Source organism: Impatiens glandulifera, chromosome 4, assembly GCF_907164915.1.
Source record: "Impatiens glandulifera chromosome 4, dImpGla2.1, whole genome shotgun sequence".
NCBI lineage: Eukaryota > Viridiplantae > Streptophyta > Magnoliopsida > Ericales > Balsaminaceae > Impatiens > Impatiens glandulifera.
Window position 1 is genome coordinate 13,800,433 of NC_061865.1, and position 21,400 is coordinate 13,821,832.

At 30.6% G+C, this 21,400-nt stretch overlaps 4 protein-coding genes across 4 annotated transcripts; 3 read left to right on the forward strand and 1 right to left on the reverse strand.

Moving 5' to 3' along the window:
- Positions 1–801: 801 nt before the first annotated feature.
- On the forward strand, positions 802–2,940 carry LOC124934775 (beta-amyrin 6-beta-monooxygenase-like). Its single transcript, XM_047475280.1, has 3 exons — positions 802–1,666; positions 2,386–2,573; positions 2,641–2,940. The coding sequence occupies exons 1-3, from the start codon at positions 802–804 to the stop codon at positions 2,938–2,940; spliced, it is 1,353 nt and encodes a 450-aa protein (XP_047331236.1).
- Positions 2,941–3,092: 152 nt separating this feature from the next.
- LOC124934167 (elongation factor 2) lies at positions 3,093–6,791 on the reverse strand. The gene is made up of 4 exons (XM_047474650.1): positions 6,712–6,791; positions 6,290–6,342; positions 6,110–6,197; positions 3,093–5,734 (listed from the first exon to the last, which is right to left on the reverse strand). The coding sequence occupies exons 2-4, from the start codon at positions 6,290–6,292 to the stop codon at positions 3,294–3,296; spliced, it is 2,532 nt and encodes an 843-aa protein (XP_047330606.1). The 5' UTR covers positions 6,293–6,342; positions 6,712–6,791; the 3' UTR covers positions 3,093–3,293.
- An 11,308-nt stretch (positions 6,792–18,099) lies between these two features.
- LOC124934776 lies at positions 18,100–18,582 on the forward strand. Its single transcript, XM_047475281.1, has one exon. The coding sequence runs from the start codon at positions 18,100–18,102 to the stop codon at positions 18,580–18,582; it is 483 nt and encodes a 160-aa protein (XP_047331237.1).
- Positions 18,583–18,594: 12 nt separating this feature from the next.
- On the forward strand, positions 18,595–19,095 carry LOC124934777 (serine/threonine-protein kinase pakD-like). Its single transcript, XM_047475282.1, has one exon. The coding sequence runs from the start codon at positions 18,595–18,597 to the stop codon at positions 19,093–19,095; it is 501 nt and encodes a 166-aa protein (XP_047331238.1).
- Positions 19,096–21,400: the final 2,305 nt, after the last annotated feature.

The window sequence follows — 21,400 nt, forward strand, 5'->3', positions numbered from 1 at the left end:
CAATAATTCTCAGTGGTGGTGGTTTAAATGAGAACCTTTATTTTTGGATGACTTTTATTTATCACCTAAATACTTTCTAGTGGTTGGTACTTGTTTAATTTTCTACTTCAATTAGATTAAATAAATGTAATGTAAAAGTAACACTTTAAGAAAAGTAAAAGCAATAATTGTTTGAAAATGTTTTTTTTAACGCACATATATTTGAAGAGTTTAAACTCGTTAAGATTACTCATATTAACAAGTCTAATTTTAAAAAATCAAATATCACATATTCAATTATCACTTAAAATATCTTAAATTAAAGTGGATGAGAAATGTAAAATTATTTTAACGTCTTAAATTACAAAATTATATATATAAGTTTAACTAGTGTAATGGTAATATTTGATTAGAAAAAATTCTGAAATTCATCCTTATTATGGATCCTTTTTAGGTTAGTATTTAATAAACATAAGGCTATAACCTTATGATATGCCATCTCTTGTCTAGTCCATTTTACAATTAAAATCATATTAGAATTGAAAAACAAAACAACATAAAGACAAACAAACAAATCTACTAAAAATTCTCTAAACATGATAAATACTCAACTTTGTTTCTATAGAAATTTGTCCTCTTTATCTTGTCTCTTATTTCTCAATACTATTAATACACACCATCATCAAGATACTCTTCATCAACATCCAACAAAACCAACCAAACATGGATGTTTATGCCTTCTTCTTCTCCTCCTACCCAATTGTAATCATCCTCACATCAACCTTAATCTTCTTTCGCATGCGCAAAAATGGCACTCGAACCATGGTCGTGCCTCCAGGCACGACAGGTTGGCCAATTCTCGGAGAAAGCATGGCAATGGCCATGTCAGGACCGCAAAAGTTCATGAGCGAAAGAATGAAGAACCGTTCGCCCGAGGTTTTCCAAACATCCTTACTCGGAGAAAAAATGGCTGTTTTTTGTGGAGCTTCGGGTAACAAGTTCTTGTTTTCAAACGAGACAAAAGTCCTAACCACATGGTGGCCAAAGTCTATCAAGAAAGCACTCATATTTCCTTCATTCACCCAAAGTTCATTTAAAGACATAGCCGCACTTAAGAAGGGATTCATGCAAGAAATCCTCAAACCCGAGGCATTAAAACATTACATACCAATCATGGACTCGATGGCACGCGATCATATAGAATCCGAGTGGGCTCCAAACAAACAAGTGAAGATTTCACCACTCGCGAGACACTATACCTTTTCATTAGCATGTAAACTATTCATGGGCATTGATGATCCTCACCATGTAAAGAAACTCGCGGATTCCTTCAACGAGTTGATTTCGGGGATGTTCTCAGTCCCTTTGAATTTTCCCGGGACAGCTTATTATCGAGCATGCAATGCGGGCAAAAGGGTACGCCAAATGCTTCTAGACATCATCGAGCAAAGGGAGAAGGAGATATCGGAGAGCTATAAGAAGAACGAAGGACACAACTATAAGGACCTTTTATCGCGAATGTTGTTGGCAGTTGATCAAGATAACGACAAGCTTATGAATGAGATGGAGGTTTCTAACAACATTATAGGAATGTTGGTTGCTAGCTACGACACAACCAGTACTTCAGTCACTTTTGTTCTCAACTTTCTTGCCGAGCTTCCACATATCTATGAAGAGGTCTACAAAGGTATATAAATTCTTCTTAAACTCATCAATATTGAGCCTTTTTTGTATCTACATTTGGCAAAAGAGACAAATCCAAAAACAAATAATCTATATAGTTAAAATTGTGCCAATAAGTAGCCCAATCTATTTTTAAAAAATAAATCACACTTTTTCACTAATTAGGATGTTTTTGGTAACAATGGAATGAAATTAGAAGGTTTAATTTCAATTTCTATGACTATTAAGAATCGAAAGTAAGGTTAAAGCATCTAAAACTAAGAATCGAAAGTAAAATTGAAATTGAATGATTTAATTCACTTATGTTCTTCTAAGCTATGGCTATTAGAATGCTATTATTCATTCTTTCTATTTTTTTTAAACAAAATTTTACTGGTTTATCATTTACATTAGAGTTAAATTGTTCAATCGATATTTTTATTTTTAATTTAAGAAAATAAAATATTGAACATATTTTTTTTTAGTGAAAATAAATTCATGAAAACTCTAGTATGAGTTACTTTAATGGGTTGTGTTGAATTGATATAATATAAATAATATTCATTATAATTTGTTCAAACATAGGAATTATAAATACGATAACTTTTCTTTTGAAACATAATAATGAAATTGTTAATTTTAATCTCACATATAACTCCAATTATATCCTAAAAGTTTTTATAACAAGTGACTTGGTGAAAAAAAACACTTTTCAAAAAGGCTCAAGTGGTTGTTTTATGACAGAACAAATGGAAATTGCAAAATCTAAAGGATCAGAAGATCAGCTATCGTGGGAAGACATAGAGAAGATGAAGTATTCATGGAATGTGGCTCGCGAGGCTTTAAGGTTGGTACCACCAGCTCAGGGTGCCTTTAGAGAGGCTGCAACCGACTTTACTTATGGCGGTTTTACCATTCCCAAAGGCTGGAAGGTAAAATCAATTCAAATCCTCTATACACACATAACACATTAGTATTTTAACTCTTAATCCATTGCAGACTTTCTGGAGTGTGCATACTACCCACAGGAATCCAAACTACTTCCCCGAACCAGACAAGTTCGACCCATCAAGATTCGACGGAAGTGGACCAGCACCATTCACATTTGTGCCATTCGGAGGAGGGCCAAGAATGTGTCCTGGGAAAGAGTATGCTAGGCTTGAAATACTTGTCTATATTCACAACATTGTGACAAGATTCAAGCTGGAGAAAGCTGTGAAAGATGAGAGGATAGTTTTCCATTCATCTCCAATACCATCACATGGAGTACCTGTTCATCTGCATCCTCACAAGATATAAAACAATGGGTTGTTGTTTCATCACATCGAGTCTATGTTCATCTGCATCCTCACAAGATATAAAACAATTGGGTTGTTTTTGTTTCATCTTATAAGTAACAATGTATAATGAAATTATGAAACCACTTAAGATATTGAAATGACACAGTTAAATATTAAAGTAGCTGTGATACATTAATAAGAAAAATTGAAAAAAGAGTACCAGTGAACAAGATAACATGACAAAACAAATTGTCCAAACATAACCTCAAACAAAATCCTCAAAAAAGAAAAACCAAATAGGCATAAGAGTTTGACATAAGTAAACCAGAAGAAAGTTCAATAATAACCAGGACAGAAAAGAAACAAAACAATCTAGAGCTTGTCTTCGAAATCGGACAAGGGGGTCATCTGCTCCTTCAAACCCTTACGCTTACGGATATCAGCAACCAAAGTCGAAGCTTGAGAACCAGTCTCAAGTGGATCAGAAGTCATCATTTCCCAATGATCAAACACACACTGGGGGAAAGCTTGTCCAGAAGTTGCAGCCCTCAAAGTACTCGAAAATCCGAAAGACTCAACAACAGGAAGATAAGCCTTGATGTTATACAAAGGAGTACCTGGCCTCTGCATCTCTTCGAAAACGTGTCCACGCTTCTGATTCAGAACACTGTAAATACCACCAAGAGCTCCTTCGGGTGCTTGAATCTCAACAAGATAGACGGGTTCCAACAGCCTGGGCTTGGCGGTCAACTGAGAAGCATAAATAACTCTCCTTGCAGTAGGGATAACTTGACCACCACCTCTGTGAATAGCATCAGAATGAAGAACAACATCACAAACTTCAAAGCAAATACCTCTCATGTTCTCCTCAGCTAGGGCACCTTCCTTAGAAGCCCACTGGAAACCAGCAACAACTGAATCCTTGATTTCGTTCAAATACTGAACTCCCTTACACATATCAACAACCATGTTAGGGCCGGTGGTTTCAGGACCGAAACACCAGATCTTCTTGGCTAGATCCTTATCCCAGCCAAATTCTTCAGCAAGGATCTTAGACCTGTTCTTGGGATCATCTCTTGGGCCAATTCTTCCATCATCAATAGCCTCAGCCAAGCCTTCTTCCATGGGTCTAGCCTCCATGTACAAACGGTTATGCTTGTTTGGCGATTTGCTCATCACAACACGGCTAGATTTCTCAAGAACAGTCTCACGGAAAGACACAACAGGGTCGGATTTTATGATTTCAGCACCTCCCATGAAATCATCTTGCAGATCCTTCAAACAGATTTCCAAATGCAACTCACCAGCTCCTGCAATGATGTGTTCACCGGACTCCTCAATACTGCAGACAACCATAGGGTCAGATTTGGCCAAACGTTTTAGACCTTCCACAAGCTTTGGAAGATCAGAGGCGACCTTGCACTGAACAGCAACACGGACAACGGGTGAGACAGAGAACTTCATGGCTCGGATTGGGTGAGCATCAACTTCCTTCTCATTCGTTAGAGTTGCATTCTTGGTAATGTATTGATCCAAACCGACCAAAGCAACAGTGTTACCACAAGGAACATCTTCAACTGTTTCTTGCTTCTTTCCCATCCAGATGACAGTCCTCTGAACACTCTTGGTGTAAAGATCCTTCTTCTCACCAGGAACGAAATTAGGACCCATGATTCTGACCTTCATTCCGGTAGAAATCTTACCAGAAAACACACGTCCGAAAGCAAAGAACCGACCTTTGTCGGAAGCTGGAATCATCTTAGATACATAAAGCATGAGAGGACCTTCAGGATCACAGTTCCTAATAGCAGTTGCGTATTGATCGTCAAGAGGACCCTCGTACAGATTCTCAACACGATACCTCTGGGCAGTTGAGGGGGATGGGAGATGGAATATCATCATCTCAAGTAGGGCAGTGCTGGCTGGAAGCCATGTCTGCATAACACGCTTCATCAAAGGCTTTCCCATCAAATCCTTTTCGTCAGACTTCATTGAGACTCCAAGTTTCTGCAACATGGGCCACAGCTTGTCTTTCTGGTCGTTCATGCAAGTGTTGATAATCATCTTGATTGGATCGTAACAGAACTGAACGAACCCACGTTTGCAGGTGGCAGTACCAGTGTTCTTTCCAGTCCACTTTCTGGTTGCTGGGTCAAAGAAGTTCTCACCCCAAAGTCTCTCCATCATCTTGCTCTCATCAACACCGAATTTGGAAGCATACATCTTAGCGAAGTTGGTAAGGGTAAAAGCCCAACCGTGAAGACCAGCAGAGAAAGCAACAGTTCCCTTCTCAGGGTAAACCTGAACATCACCGAGCAATGGGTCTTCATATGTGGCCATGATGACATTAGCATTCTCAATAACCCTTGAAAATGTCTGGTAAGCTTCTTCTCCTTCAACTTGAAGCTCAAGGAAACACCTGTCCATCTTGTTGACAGTCAAGACAGGTCGAATCCTTTCTCCCAAAGCCTGTCGGAGGACAGTCTCTGTTTGGACACAGACACCCTCAACACAATCAACCACCACAAGGGCACCATCAGTGATACGAAGAGCAGCAGTAACTTCAGAAGAAAAGTCAACGTGCCCAGGTGAATCAATCAAATTGATAAGGTACTCGTTTCCGTGTCTTTCTCCCTTGAAGCTCTTAAGGGCCTCATCTTCCATCTCATAGTAGAGAGAAATACCAGTGGACTTGATGGTGATACCACGCTCAGCCTCATCAGCACGGGTATCAGTCATACGAACATCACCAGCAACTTCTTGGGCAATGATACCCGCAGCAGCCACAAGTGAGTCAGTAAGAGTGGATTTTCCTGTTGTCATTAACAATCAAGCATTAGCCTTTTCAACAAAAACACAAATAAACAGAACCCAAACATCATAATTAACATTTCACATACTAAATATAGATCAAAGTGATAGATTCAACATGGTTACAACAATATGCATGTTATACAATATATGAAAACTAAAACAGGATTGCTTATGTGAAGAGTCGAACTTTTTTCTTAGAGATGAAAGAATACAAAGATGATTAACAAAAACATTTCGGGGTATAAATAAAGTTCAAATTTGGGAAGACTATATGCTTCACATGACATTAAACATATAAATACAAGTTTAAAGAAAGTTTATATTTTTCAGGTAAAATATTAACAAGGGTTTAATAAAAAGAGAAAATAACACACCGTGATCGACGTGAGCAATCACAGACATGTTTCTGATGTTGTGCTTGTAGTCCATAATCCTACGGAGCTCATCAGCTGTAAACTTAACCTAAACATACGACAAAAACAACAAATAATCAGAATTTATGTGATAAATATATGAACAGATCGTATATATTCAACTTGAAGAAAGGTATTTACCATCTTGACGGTTCAGTGAGAAGCGGATCTAATAAAATTTGTTTCAAAGACTCCTGCACAATAAACAGTCTACAAGATTAGCTATTATACATAAAATTCATACAATAACTTGCTTCATAAATCTAAATCTTCGTCAAATAACTGTATGAGAGATGACTGAACAACTAGATCTGAAAACTACAAAATCGAGAAGTAGCCAAAAGTAATCAAACAAACGATATAAAAACGATCTCTTAGATCTGAACTCAACAGAAATCAACAATTTTCAAAAGATAATCAACAAAAAAAACTTCGCCTTCAAAATCTCAATAGAAAACAAAACTATCAAAGAAACAAGATTTCGCTATAGAACAAGCTCAAACAATAGATTGAGCTTATGAGAAGATGAAAGATAATCGTAAGTATCATAGATTCAGTCATACCGTAGAGTTGAAACAAGGCGGCCGCTTCAAAGAAAGAGAGAGAGAAAGAGAAGAGCAATGGGTAAGATAGGTTGATGATCACATATATATATATATATAAGGTTTATGCGAAACCCTAAGGAAATACCTTATTTTTTGCGGTGGCTGCAGCGTTTAGTCAATGGGCCTGTGCGTTTAGGCCCAAAACTACATATAAGGAAACTTATAATTATATATTTTGTGGGTTTGAAAAAAGAATATATATTTATATATTATATTTAAATATAGTAAAATTATTTATATGATTTAGATAGAATAGAATATATGAATTTAAACTAATATATTTACTATATTTTATATTTTCAATATTATATATATTATATTTAAATATAATTAAATTTTATATTATTTTGATAGAACAAAATATATACATTTGAACTAACTTAATATATTTATTAGATTTTATATTTTCAATATTTTATATATTATATTTAAATATAATTAAATAATTAAAACAAAGTTTTTTATATTATTTTGATAGAACAAAATATAATTTTATATTTTATATTTTTTTATATTTTATATGTTATATTTAAATGTAATAAAATATTATAACAAATTATTTATACTCTTTTGATATAATAAAATATATGAATTTAACCTAACTAGTACTAGGAAAGATTAGTTTATTTCATAATTTGAAAAGATATATTTTTGATTTAAAATTAATTATTAAAAAATTATATAGTAAATATTTAATTAAATTAATAAATATTATATGGTCAAATAAATTAATAAAATGAATAAAAAATTTAATTATATGAATAATAAATATGTAGAGAACATATAAAAATTATATTAATTTTAATACATTCTAAATTTAATTATTTATATTTTATATATTTAAATAATTATTTTTATAAAATAAAATAATAAATATTATCATCAATTAATATTTTACAAATATTCTAAATTTAATTATTTATATTTTATATATTTAAATAATTATTTTTATAAAATAAAATAATAAATATTATCATCCATTAATATTTTACAAATATTATTTCATACTAATTAATTTAAAATATTTAAAATATTATAATAAAATAACTTAACAAAAATATTACCATTATTTAATATTTTAATCAATGTACAACGGATAACGTCTCGTATTAGTTTTTAGTTATACTTCAAAAATTATGTTTCATTAGATGACTCACATTGCCGAAGACTTTATTATAAAAGATAATTATGTCTAATCTACTTAACATTATTAACCACCACATATTTTTACTTTAAACATTAAACACAACATACAAATTATATCCTCACTTTGAATATTTTGCTTCATCCGAGACTCGTCATATTATGCACTAACCAACTCATCATTATCGATCACATTACATCCTCATTTTGGGCATTTTGTTCCAATACGAACCATCATTCACATTTAAAATTTGATCATTCCCTTAATCCATCATCGCACCCACATATACCATCATCATTTTAATCTTATAATACCCTCTTTGAAATTCGTATAAGTTAGGACTCGAACCCTAAACCATTGCACCACTTGTGATTATTGAATTTAATTTATAATTATATATATTGTGTAAAAACATAAAAAATGAGACAAATAATCAAACAAATTCATTTGTGACTCGTTGTATTTTCGATCACCGTCTACCCACGCATTGAGCAACCTTCTACTCTCATATTGAGCATTTTGCTCTATCCAATTTGTCATTGTCAATCACACTACCCCTCACTTTGGCATTTTTTCAATTCAAACTATCATTCCCATTTTAATATTTATAAATCCCTTCTAAAATCCGACCATTTTTTTAATCCATCATCACACCCACATATACATTTTAATCTTTATAATATCTCTTCAAAATCCGACAATTCCTTTAATCCATCATAGCACCCACTTATACCATTATTATTTTATTATTTATAATACACCATCTAAAATCTGTATCAGTTAGGACTCGAACATTTGTCTCAAGTTTAAAATTTAAACATTTTAACCATTACATGACTTGTAATTATTGAATTTAATTTGTAATTTTATATATGTATATATATTTTGTATATAAAATTATAAATAAATAAATAAAAATTTATTTTTATTCGAATATATCACGAATTAATAAATATGTCTTACAAAATTTATAAGAAATTAATAAAAAAAATTAAATTATATAAATTAATGGCGTCTATTTATCATACTTTAAATTATATTTAAATATAAATCATTATTAGCTTAATTAGTTTCATTTATCAAACTTTATATTAAATTTAAATATAAATCATTATTAGCTTAGTTAGTTAAAATATTGAACTTATATTTTTAGTAATATAATATATTTATCAAATTTTGTATTGAATTTAAAATATAAAATTTTATTAGCTTAGTCGGTTAAAATGTTATACTTATTTAGAAACTTATATATATTATATTTAATTTAATTGTTTCAAATTTATTGGCGAGTCAACTCACGACTCAGTCCAATTATTCATTTACTCTCACATATATATTCAAATTAATCACAACTCTCGACCCGGGGATCCAAACACTTTAAAATTTAGCATATATATATATATATAAATATATATTATATATTAGTTAAAAATTTAAACTTATACGATTAAGAATGTCGCATGTTCATTCAATTTTGTATTGAATTTAAATATAAAGTCTTATTAACCTAGTTGGTTTAATGATTGTACTTATTTTGTTATGTTGCAAGTTCGAAATATACTTATATTATTTTTTATTTTATTTTTAACCATTTTAATTTATGAATAGATCAACTCACAACTCAACCCAAATATCCATTTACTCTCACATTATATTTAAATTAACCACAACCCTCTCAACCCGACAATTCAGACAATTTGAAATTAAGCATTATATATATATATATATATTATTAGATTTTATATTTTATATATTTTATATATTACACTTAAATATAATAAAATAATTAAAATAAAGTGGTTTATATTATTTTGATAAAACTAACCTAATATATTTATTAGTTTTTATATATTCAATACTTTATATATTATTTAAATATAATAAAATAATAAAAATAAAATATTTATATTTATATTATTTTTATAAAAAAGAAATATGTGAATATTAAATCATTTGAACTAACATAAATTCAGCCATTCTTCTTTTCCTCATTTTTTACTATATATATTATAAGTTATATTTTTTAGTTTAATCTATTTCACATTCGGTTATTTTATATTCATATAAATCTCTAGAATTTATTTTTATAGTAATTTAAACCAATGCAATTTAATTCATCTTATTTACCGTCCTTATATGACAATACAAATAAATAAATAAAATCACTCTTATATTATTCTCACATTTGTAAAAATTGAAATTTCTAATATTTCCTCTTCTTATTTCCAGTCATCCTATAACAATACAAATAACCTTTTTTTTTTTATTATAATACACTCTCATGACATTTAAACATATATTATTTTTCCACATTTATAAAAAATATGAACTTTACTGCTTTCTCCTTCCAAATAATAAATAAATTTGTATGAGTACCATTAGAACCATGATCTCTATTGTAGGAAAAGTGACATTTAAATACAATTATTAATTTAAATAATTAATATTTTTAGTAAGTATAAAGTGACCAAATATCTAATTTAAGGTGAACTAAAAATAATTAAAAATGTTTTTAAAATAATATAAGCATGGGGTGGGTTAAATAAATTTTTTTTCATTATCTTGATATACAAAGTGCTGTATTTTTTATATGAAATTCTAAGCTACAATTATTAATTGAGTTTTTTTGTTATATCTTTTTAATAAAATAAGGAATTGTGTGAAGGACAATACACAACACTAACTAACACTGGTCCTCCCTGGCCCCTAAAAAATATGAAATAAAATATTTAACAAATAGAATAAGTTAGATTTATTAATTTTAAATAAATATATTGTATGTTTTTTAATATAACAAATAAATTGAATAAAAAATAAATATATTTTTTTTCAGAAAGGCTCCAAATTTCTGTGGCCGTACACTGTAAAGAGGGTTTATAACTTGTAAGGGGAATTAAAAATTATATTCATTTTTGTTTTCAATGTAATTTAAATGATGAGTGAATTATTTAAATATATATTATATATAGATTAAAGAAATATAAAATAATGGTATCAATATATTTAATATTAAAAAAATGACCAGATTGCAAGGATAAGTCAATGTTCAACATGTGGCTCAAAACTATATGAGAGGACAATATTAAAAGAATTATGGTATACATATGATCGAGACATTACACAGTTGGGTAATTTTCAAAATTACTTTAAAATCTATTACTATGTTTATTCGATTCATTTTCTATTAAATTAGTTAAGTGTATTTACAAAAATTAATACTTCAAAAAGTGGAGAAACAAGAGTTTTAAAGATAACTTTAACGAAAAATGATAGTTAATTTTTTTTTATACCTAGTAGAATCAAAGTTGTGATAATTGATTTTGTTTGGGTTTTTCAAATAACCCAAAGAAAACAAGGCCTATGTAAATGGCAGAGTATAGAGAATTGAATGAGGAATGCAATTAGGCTACTGCGTAGATTTAACCATTATGATATTTTCAAACTTTGTGATTTGACCATTATGATATTTTCAAACTTTGTGTATTCGTAACGCATTCTTAATTAAAATTAAAAGTAGTAAATTCTCAAAAACTTCGTCCTAATAATAGACCAACAATGTAGATTTCACAAGTGCTTTCATGTACTTCTCTTATAATACAAGGGTTGAAAACCAAGAAATTAACATTTATGTAACATCCTAATAGATTTTTTTGGTATGTAAGATAGCTAACATGTAATATTAGATACTACTAATAAGATTTGAAATGAGAATTCTTCACTTGAGAAACAACCAAGTTAAAAACAAGGATAACTTCATTTTGTCGTACTCATATAATGTATGTCTCGTACTATGTTTATACATACGCTCCTTTCAAATATAAATATATTTCACTAAATTTGTATTAGTAAGACACAAATTATTATTTTACTTATAGAAAGTGATATTTAAATTTTAAATATTAGTGTAAAAATTAATATTTTTAATTAAAATAAATATTTGACAGTGAACTAAAAATAATTAAAATGTTTTTAAAATAATCTAAGTATAGGGTGGGTTAAATCAAATTTGTTATTTAAATAATTAAATATAAAAAAGAATATACTATCAATATACTTTGATACTATATATTTAATATATATAAAAAGAATGGCCACGTTGAAAGGATAAAACAATGATCAACATGTGGCTCAAACCTATACGAGAGGACAATGATATGATGAGTACATTCATTATGCATATATTTTCAAAATCAATTTTCAAATTAATCGCTTCTTAATCCTCTCATCATTCATTTTATTAATAAAAATACCATTTATTTTAAATTATTATTTTATATTTTATTTATATATATCAATACCTTTAAGTTTTTTTTTATCAAAATTAATCATTATTTCCTTAAAATTATCACCCATCATTCAATTTTTCTCTCTCTTAATTTTATAAAACCCATAAGGTTCAAGAGAAAATGTATTTTTTATTTATTTGAATATTAAGCATATTATTATACAGTGTTATTTAGAAAATATATTTAGTTAATTTTCAAAATTTGATGTCTTATTTACAAACAAAAAGAATAATTCTACTCAAAAATAAAAATAAATATATTAATTGGCATAGACATATAAGTCATTTTTATATTCTTAAATAACATAATTTTATTTTCTATTTATAAAAGTTCATGTGCTTTGATAGGATTACTTAATTTTTTTTTAAATTTTTTATTTAAAAAAAATATTGACATTAAGGTAGTGATATATATATATATATTTGCTTATTAAATTGTGTATTTTTATTGATTTAAATTTTACCTACAAAATAAATAATAATATATAAAAATATAAATCTAAAACAAGTGATTTAAAAATTAAAATGTTTATATTTCACTGTTTTAGTCAAAATTTTATATTAAAAAAGTACTTGTATCAATCTTATTCAGATTTATTTGAGAGTATATTAAAAAAAAAGTCAATTTTGACATTATATTAATTAGGTACATCTAAACTAAATAATGAAAATAGATATATTGGTTATTTTTTAACATTATAAATGACTATAGTCAATTATTGTATGATACAAACATACAAGTTATATATACAAAATGATAATGAGCTAATCGAACAACAAATATAAAATTCGAGCTCGAGTTCGAGCCGAGTTTTGACCGAGCTATTCACGAGAACTTGACTCGTTTACACCCCTAGTACCCACTACTACCAAATCTTTGTAAATTTATAAATATTTTAACGATTTAACAATTCTCCCATGTGCTGGTAGAATATGGCAATGATTCCTTTTGCAATTTATGCCAGGCTGCATAACCCCCATCTAGTTAAGTGGGGATGTATGCAAGTCTAAGTCAGAAGGAGGCCTTGGCATTCGGAGCCTAAGAACAATGAATGATGCATTTGTCATGAAACTGGCATGGAAAGCACGAATTGCCCCTAATCTAAGAAGAGCCCTCTCAAAGATCCATTACTATACTTTAGAGTTACGAAAAAACATTTCATGGGGTGAATGATTGACCGGGCCGCTTGGTCCACTTGAACTAGCAACCCTACCTGTTGTCGTACTGTTTGTGAATTAATTTCTGGATATTCACCTACCAACACAACCCGGGCCACGCCGGAACTTTCTTTCAAAAGTCGGGGTCAGAGAACTCCTAAATCGATTTTGAATGTTTTGTTAAGCAGTAATTCTATTCATATTTGTGCTTTTAAACATTGAGAATTGCCTAGACTATTTTTTAGATTAATCATAATATTGATTTTATTTCTTACAATAATTAATATCTTTATTGTGCAAAATCAAAACTATTTATGAAATTTAGCTTGATCTTTTTTAAAAGTACTGGTTTCATGCACTTTTTATTAAAAAAAAATCATTATAACTTTTAAAAGTGATTATGATAAGGATGACAAAAAAAAATATTAGTTTCTAAATAACTTATAAATTGATACTCTATAATAGTCAAAATTTATTTACTCGTGAATAATATTTAGGGGTGGGTTAGTACGATATACTTTAACTTTTTATCCATATTTTATATCTTATCGAAAATTTCGGTATAGAAAAATTCATAAATTTATCTTACATTAATTTTGATGTTTCTTAATTTCGGTACAATGTCGGTATTATACATTTATACTTCAAAAATATATTAACTTAAACAAAAAAAATCAATTTAATACCGTTATTACATAGAGGTTACACAAAACTAAAAATTAAATATATTTATCATAAAATGAAAATGTATACTTTTTAAAATCTAATATTTTTATAAACCAGTGAACGTTAAGAATTAAATTTAGTTACAAAAATTGGGGTTAACAAGAATAACATAAGTATAATGTTAAAGTTAGACTAAAATGGAGACGAGAGAATGAGATTCATATTGGTCTTTAATCACATTTGCATATGCAATTTGTTTTTTATAAATTGATAATACAATTCAGGTTAGATAATAATAATAATATTTTCGAAATGTATTTTCTATTTGAGATTTAACTTTACAATATATTAGACTATATTATGTCTATTTGAAAGAAAACAATTAAATACTTTATAGTAAAATAAAATTAGTTTTATATATTGTAAAATAGAATGTCTAAAAATTGCATATATGGAATAATATTATAATATAATTATATTTTGATTTAATTTTTAAAAATTATATTTATATAATTAAATTAATATTAATATATTTATTTTCTTATAAGTATTATATAATACATATTTTTTAATTTATAAATATTATTTCGGTATTTCTATATATCCTGATATATCAAAATATGAAAATCTCATACTTTATACCGTACTAATAATTTTGGTATCGGTACCATACCTTACATTTTTTTCGGTATACCAAAAAAATCGATATTTTTAATATATTGTGGTACTGTATTTTCAGTATAACCTTTAATCATGTTATTGTTGAAACACAAATGATACTCTAGATTTAGGACATAGATAGAGGTAATATAACTCGCTTAATTATGGAGATATTGTTATTTCCAAATGAATTTTATCCACTTTGTTTAGTTATTAATCCTAAACAAAAATTGTTATATTTTGTATAAGATCATCCGGTCAAACTTATAAACTCTAGGATATTCTCTTTCGTAGCTTAGCATGTGTTTGGATGGCACGTGGTAATACGGGGATCGCGAGATGGCTCGAAGTTTGATGCGTTTTAACTTTAATTTGCGTGTCAGACATCTTTTAAAGAAAATATTTATTTTAAAAGATTTCGAGAATACGTGAGAGCTTTTGAAATTAATCATGTACAAATAATTAATTTTATTCAAATTTTAATAATTTAGGGTCAAATAATAATTTGGTCAAAATTCGGTTTAAATTAATCAAACATAACTAATTTAAAAGATTATTTATTTGAAAACAGAGTCGCTAAATGATTTTAGAAAAATCAGTAAATGGTACGTGTATAAACGTACTTTATACTAGAGTCTTTATAAAGAGTTCGTTTTTTATTACGTTCGGGAAAGGGCTTTCGCGCTATGTCTTATGCGCCCATCAAAACACTATTTTATTTTATTTTATTATAACAAATTCTAGATATGATAAGGTTTATTTTCGTTAATAGTAGTCAGGGGGTCCTAAATAAAAATATGTTTAAATTACGTGAATAATTGTACAAAATTATTTAAAAGACATACTTGTGATTCCGTTGATATCAAGCTGAGAAAACATCCTAAAATATAAGAAAATTGTTATAATTTAAAAATAAATTTCAAACGGGGCCTTAGCCAAAATATTTGTTAGAAAATATCCCGAAAATATTTAAATATCATTTTCTAATCTTTTTGGATTATTTGAAAATGGATTGGGATTACAAAATTACAAAAATAATTTTGGATTTTGAAAAGTGGAACCAAATAGGCCCTAGGACCGGAGTCATAGGGTCTGGGTCCAGTTTTGCTGATTTGGGCTCGGAAGGGTTTGATCTAGACCGAGGAGGTCTAGATCAGGGCTCGAGAGCATGGGTCCATGAATCCGGAGGGCTCGGTCATGGGTTTGGGAGGCTTAGTCCCGAACTCAGACTACTTGGTCGAGGGACCGGAAAGCTCGGTCCCGAGGTTCAGGAGGCTCAGTCATGAACTTAGGTTGTTTAGTCTTAGGTCTAGGATGTTCGGTCCCAAGTCTAGTTTTCTCGATCATGGACCTAGGAGTCTCGGTCCTAGGTCAGACCTCTCGGTCGGATTCCTCGATCCTTGCTTAAGAACACATGCATTAAGTCTCGGTCCTAACTCAAAAACATTAGTCCTCGGACTCAGTCCTAACTCAAGAACATCAGCCCTTAGTCTCGGTCTGGACTAAAGATTTCCGGTCATGTTTCTGGGTCCTGGTCCTACATGACTCGGTCGTCGGGGACCGAGTGTTCTTGAATTGTTCAAGAATTATAGGTCTTATAACTTTTGATATAGATCATTGAATCATGATTTATAAGTTACAATCAACTCATATGATTGTAGGGAATAAAAGCCTAATCCTAATCACGATCAATCAATCTCTAAAAAAATTGTTAGATTAAGTTAAAGAAAGAAAAATGAGAAATTAAGATTAAAAGGGAAATTATTAATTAAGTTGAATTAAGAAAAACGATTTAAATGATTAAAATGAACTTAGTATAATAAAAATCAATACGACATAGTTTTGATGATGCGTGATAAATAAATAAAACTAAGTTCTGCAAATGTTTAATGTGTAGGTAGAGCTGAAGAGGCGGTGACATCATAGTTGACGTCAGCAGAGCTGAAGAGGCATTACAACAAAGTTGACGTTAGTAGAGCTGAAAAGGTGTTGGCAGCAGGGTTGCCAACAATAAAGTTGATTTCAGCATGTTGGCAGTAGTCTTGCTTCAACAGTATAGTTGAAGAAGTACTAGCAGCAGCCTTGCTCCAACAATAGAGTTGAAGAAGCGTTGACAACAACCTTACCTCAATAGTAGTATGAAGAAGCGCTAACAGTAGCCTAGCGTTAATAGAAATCTGAAGATGCGTTAACAACAGTCTGAAGAAGCGCTGACAACAGCCTACCGCTAATAGTAGTCTAAAGATGCGCTAACAGTAGTCTGAAGAAGCGTTGGCAGTAGTGTTGCTCCAACAGTTGTTTTGCGCTAATAGTTGTGTTGCACTAACAATAGAGTAGCGAACAATGTTGCGCCAATAGCTGTGTTGCACTAACAACCGAGTAGCCAACAACTATGTTGCGCTAATAGTCGAGTAGAGAACAACAGTGTTGGGCCAACAATAGTGTACGCTATCAGCAGTCTACTACATCTGCTTAAGACGCCAAAATGTACAACTGTCACGTACACGATTATTCCACTAGCCCGCACAATACTACCGAATATTCCACAGTACACCACGTTCTACCGAATATTCCACATTACTATCTAGTACACCATATTCTACCGAATATTATGCGCAATACAATCTAGTACGCCACGATACAACGAATATTATTCTTATGCGTACTATCCCGTACACCTGGCGTACAATCATAAGAAAGCTCACACGTATCTACGAATTAGATTTGACCATTGATATGCTTTAAATATAAAAAGGAATCAGAGTACAACAACGAACTCTCTCGGTCAATTTACGCTCAATTAGCTAAGCTTTTTGATTACTCTCTCTAGCCCGTCTTTCACAAGTGAATACGTCAAGTCACTATATTAAGTTGAGAGATAATTTACTTTACTACCTGATAGTATTTTTAGTGTTGTAAGTTGAAAAAAACGTTGTTTGTTCAACATAATGTGATAACTAAGAGTTCAGAATAGACAACTGTTAAGACCTGTGATTTGAGTGAGTTTGTGTAGAGGCTATACAAATCAAAGTCTTCTAGTAGAATCCTTCTAGAAACAGAAGAATGAGTGACGTAGGAGTTTTATTTCCGAACATCCATAAAATCTTGTGTTATTACCTTACTGCTTTATTTAGTCTTGCATCTGCCGCTTCAAATCTAGCAAGCACTTTCCGCACTTGAAACCGTTCAAGATCTTGCTATGATTTGTCGAAGAATAAAAATAGATTTTCAATCTCTAACATGATTAAAATCGAATTGAACGTGAAAATTAGTACAATAATATTTAACCCCCTTCTATTGTTGTCATTGATCCTAACAAGTGATATTAGAGCAAGGTTTTATATTCTCAAACAAAGCAGATATCTAAATCATGTCTCTCCTAAACAAAATCACAATGTTCACAAAGGAAGATTATGATGAATGAAAGATCAGAATGCATGCACATCTGGCTGCCCAAGATGATGATATGTGGTATGTCATCACAAATGGTCCCATGAAGATTCTAAAGGTCAGCACAACCACAACTACAACTGAGGGTGCTCCTGTGATGAAGGAGAAGCCCAAACACGAGTGGACTGCTGAAGATAAGAGGAAGGTAAACCTCGACAATGTGGCCAAAGATATTATCTACAATACGTTTGACAAGAACATGTTCAGCAAAATCAAGTCATGTTCTACCGCCAAAGAGATTTGGGAAAAGCTGACTCAACTATGTGAAGGCAACAACCAAACTAAAGAAAATAAGTTGATGGTTGCCACACATAAGTTTGATAACATCAAGATGCGTCCTAGAGAGACAATGACTGAATTCGATGAAAGATTTAGTAGCATAGCCATTGAAATCTCAACTCTGGGAAAGACATACATCAATAGAGAGATTTTCATCAAAGTTATGAGAGCTTTACCTAGAGAATGAGACATCAAGACGATGGGCATGAGGGAATCTAAAGACATCAACAAGATTGAGTTGTACGATCTGTTCGCCAATTTGAAAGCCTACGAGTTTGAAATAAACTCAATGAATGAAGATGAGTCATCCATGCCAGCTATAACAAAAGCACTGGTGACTACTGAAAAGTCCCCTACCTCGACAACTACGAAGTCTGCGGAACATATCTGCGACGATGCTATATCACTATTTGTCAAGAAGTTTAGAAAATTCATGAGGAAGAATCATTCTAACTCTAATTCTAATAGAAACAATAATAAGAATGAATCAAATGCTAACTTAAGATGCTTTAACTATGACAAAACATGTCATTTCAAAGTTGACTGTAGAAAGCCCAAGAGGGATTACAATAAGCTTTTCGATAAGAAAAATAAGAAGGAACAAAAAGCTCTATTGGCTGAGGAAAGCAAGAAAAAATGGGCTGATAGTAACTCAGATTACAACTCGTCAAGCGAAAGTGAGGACGAAAGTGTCAAATGATTCATGCAGACGATAATGAGGTATTTGACTTCACCTTTGATGACATCACAAGAGATGATCTAACTACTGCACTCAATAATAGTCATTGAGTACAAGAAACTGTCAGACTCTTTTCACGAAATAAATTTGAAAAACAAATCTGACAGTACAAGTTCTTCATCTCAAAAAAATGAATTGGAAGTTTTGAAAAACAAAATTAATGAGCTCTTAATTGAGAATGAGAAGCTCAAATAAACAATTCAAACTTTTTCTGCAGAAAACCAAAGGTTAAACTACGTGGTTAGTTCCTGGATGAAGTCTGGAGAAGCCGTCAAACAATTGATTATGCAGTAAAGGCCTACCAGATACAAATCCGGTCTAGAATTTGTTAATGACAACCCAGCCGAGTCCAACAAAAATTTGAACCCAATAAAAGGCGAGCTTAAACCCATAAGCTTTATCAATAGAAATTTAACTGATATTGGAACTAACTAAAGTTGTGATGACTTGACTTTATAAGATAAAATCAAATATGTTAAGCCAACTGACCAAAATTCAAGCTGACTCAAGCCCCAAAAAAGTACAGCCAACTGGTCTGGCAAGCAAAAACTTGACAGAAAGTCAAGAAGTTTTCATCAAAAATCATCTCCTAAAATCAAGGAACTATCAACAGACAGGAAGACGTCTGTCGAGTCTAAAAACGTATGCACTGTTAACAACACAAAATGGAGATCCATAAAGATAAGTCAAATATAGATCCCCAAGAGACTAATTAACCACAGACACAAATGAATATGAGTACTAAAGATGTAAATGTATATATGTGTAGGTAAATCAGGACAACTGTCTAGAAGAATTTGTTTGGTATCTAGACAACGACTGCTCCAGACACATGATAGGCAATAGCCGGCTGCTGAAAGAAATAACGAAATGCACAAGACCAAAAATCACTTTCGGTGATAATAGTAAAGGTAAAACGTGAGTAAGGGTAAGATTGTCCACAATAACCTTATTATTAATAACGTGTTGTTAGTAGAAAATCTATGTTATAACTTGATTAGTATTAGTCAAATGTGTGATAACGGGTACATAATAGATTTTCAAAAATATGCATGTCTTGTTATAGATCAACAGGGGAACACCCTACTAATATGAAGTAGAGTAGAAAATTAATATAAGATGAACTGGAAGAATAAAACGTTCGATCCTATATGCATGATTGCTTAAAATGATCAAAACTGGTTGTGACATAAAAGACTAAATCATCTAAACTTTAAAACAATTAATAATATATGTTCAAAAGATCTTGTAACTAGTATTCTTAAACTGAAATATTCAAAAGACAAGGTCTGCCCTACTTGTCAGATGGGCAAACAGGTTAGATCAACTTTTAAAAACAAAGGGAATATTTAATTCGACAAGTGTCTGGAATTATTGCACATGGATTTGTTTGGTCCAATTCCACTAACTAGTTTAGGGGGAATGAGATATACCATAGTCATAATTGATGATTATTTTAGATTTACTTGGGTAGTATTCTTAGATTCTAAGGATCAAACTACTGAAAATTTAATCAAAATTTTATCAAAATTTTTAGAAGATTACAAAATGAAAAATCTTTAAGTATCATAAAGATTAGAAGTGACAAACGAACTGAATTTACAAACAATCATCTGTCTTCTTTCCTTGAGGAATCTGGTATTAGACGTGAGTTGTCTAATGCTAGAACTCCACAGCAGAATGACGTTGCTGAAAGGAGGAACAAAACACTGAAAGAAACAGATAGGACAATGCTAGTTGATTCTGATGTATCTCCAAAGTTTTGGACAGAAACCATTAACACAACATGCTACACTCAAAACAGATAAATAATTAATAAAATTTTTAATAAAACCTTACAAAATCTTCTATGGAAAAGTTCCTAAAATTTCATACTTTAGGATATTTTGATGTAAATGTTTTATTCATAATAATGGCAAAACTCATGAGATTGCTTTTGATGCCAAATCAGATGTTAGCATAATGTTATATTATTCTTCAATTAGTAAAACTTATAGAATTTTTAATAAACAAACTCTAATTGTTGAAGAATCTACTCATGTTGTATTTGATGAATCTGTTAAAAATAATTCTAATGAAATTATTGAAGTGTCTAACATATTAGAAGCTGCCAATCTGATAGCGATGATGAAGTTCAGGTCAACAAAAACTACCCATATGAATTAATCATAGGTAATCTATCCGCACCTCTTAGGACTATGAACCAACTAATGGATGAATTTACAAACTCTGCTTTTATTTCTCAAATTGAACCTAAGAAAGTGGA

Bases quoted from the DNA above. Each gene is read 5' to 3' on its own strand.
- LOC124934167 (XM_047474650.1), bottom strand. The intron at 5,735-6,109 runs GTGTGTTATTTT...TAATGACAACAG, and splicing joins GATTGCTCACGTCGATCACG to GAAAATCCACTCTTACTGAC.
- LOC124934777 (XM_047475282.1), top strand. From the start codon at position 18,595: ATGGGCATGAGGGAATCTAAAGACATCAACAAGATTGAGTTGTACGAT.
- LOC124934775 (XM_047475280.1), top strand. From the start codon at position 802: ATGGTCGTGCCTCCAGGCACGACAGGTTGGCCAATTCTCGGAGAAAGC. The intron at 1,667-2,385 runs GTATATAAATTC...GTTTTATGACAG, and splicing joins CTATGAAGAGGTCTACAAAG to AACAAATGGAAATTGCAAAA. The intron at 2,574-2,640 runs GTAAAATCAATT...AATCCATTGCAG, and splicing joins CCATTCCCAAAGGCTGGAAG to ACTTTCTGGAGTGTGCATAC.
- LOC124934776 (XM_047475281.1), top strand. From the start codon at position 18,100: ATGCATGCACATCTGGCTGCCCAAGATGATGATATGTGGTATGTCATC.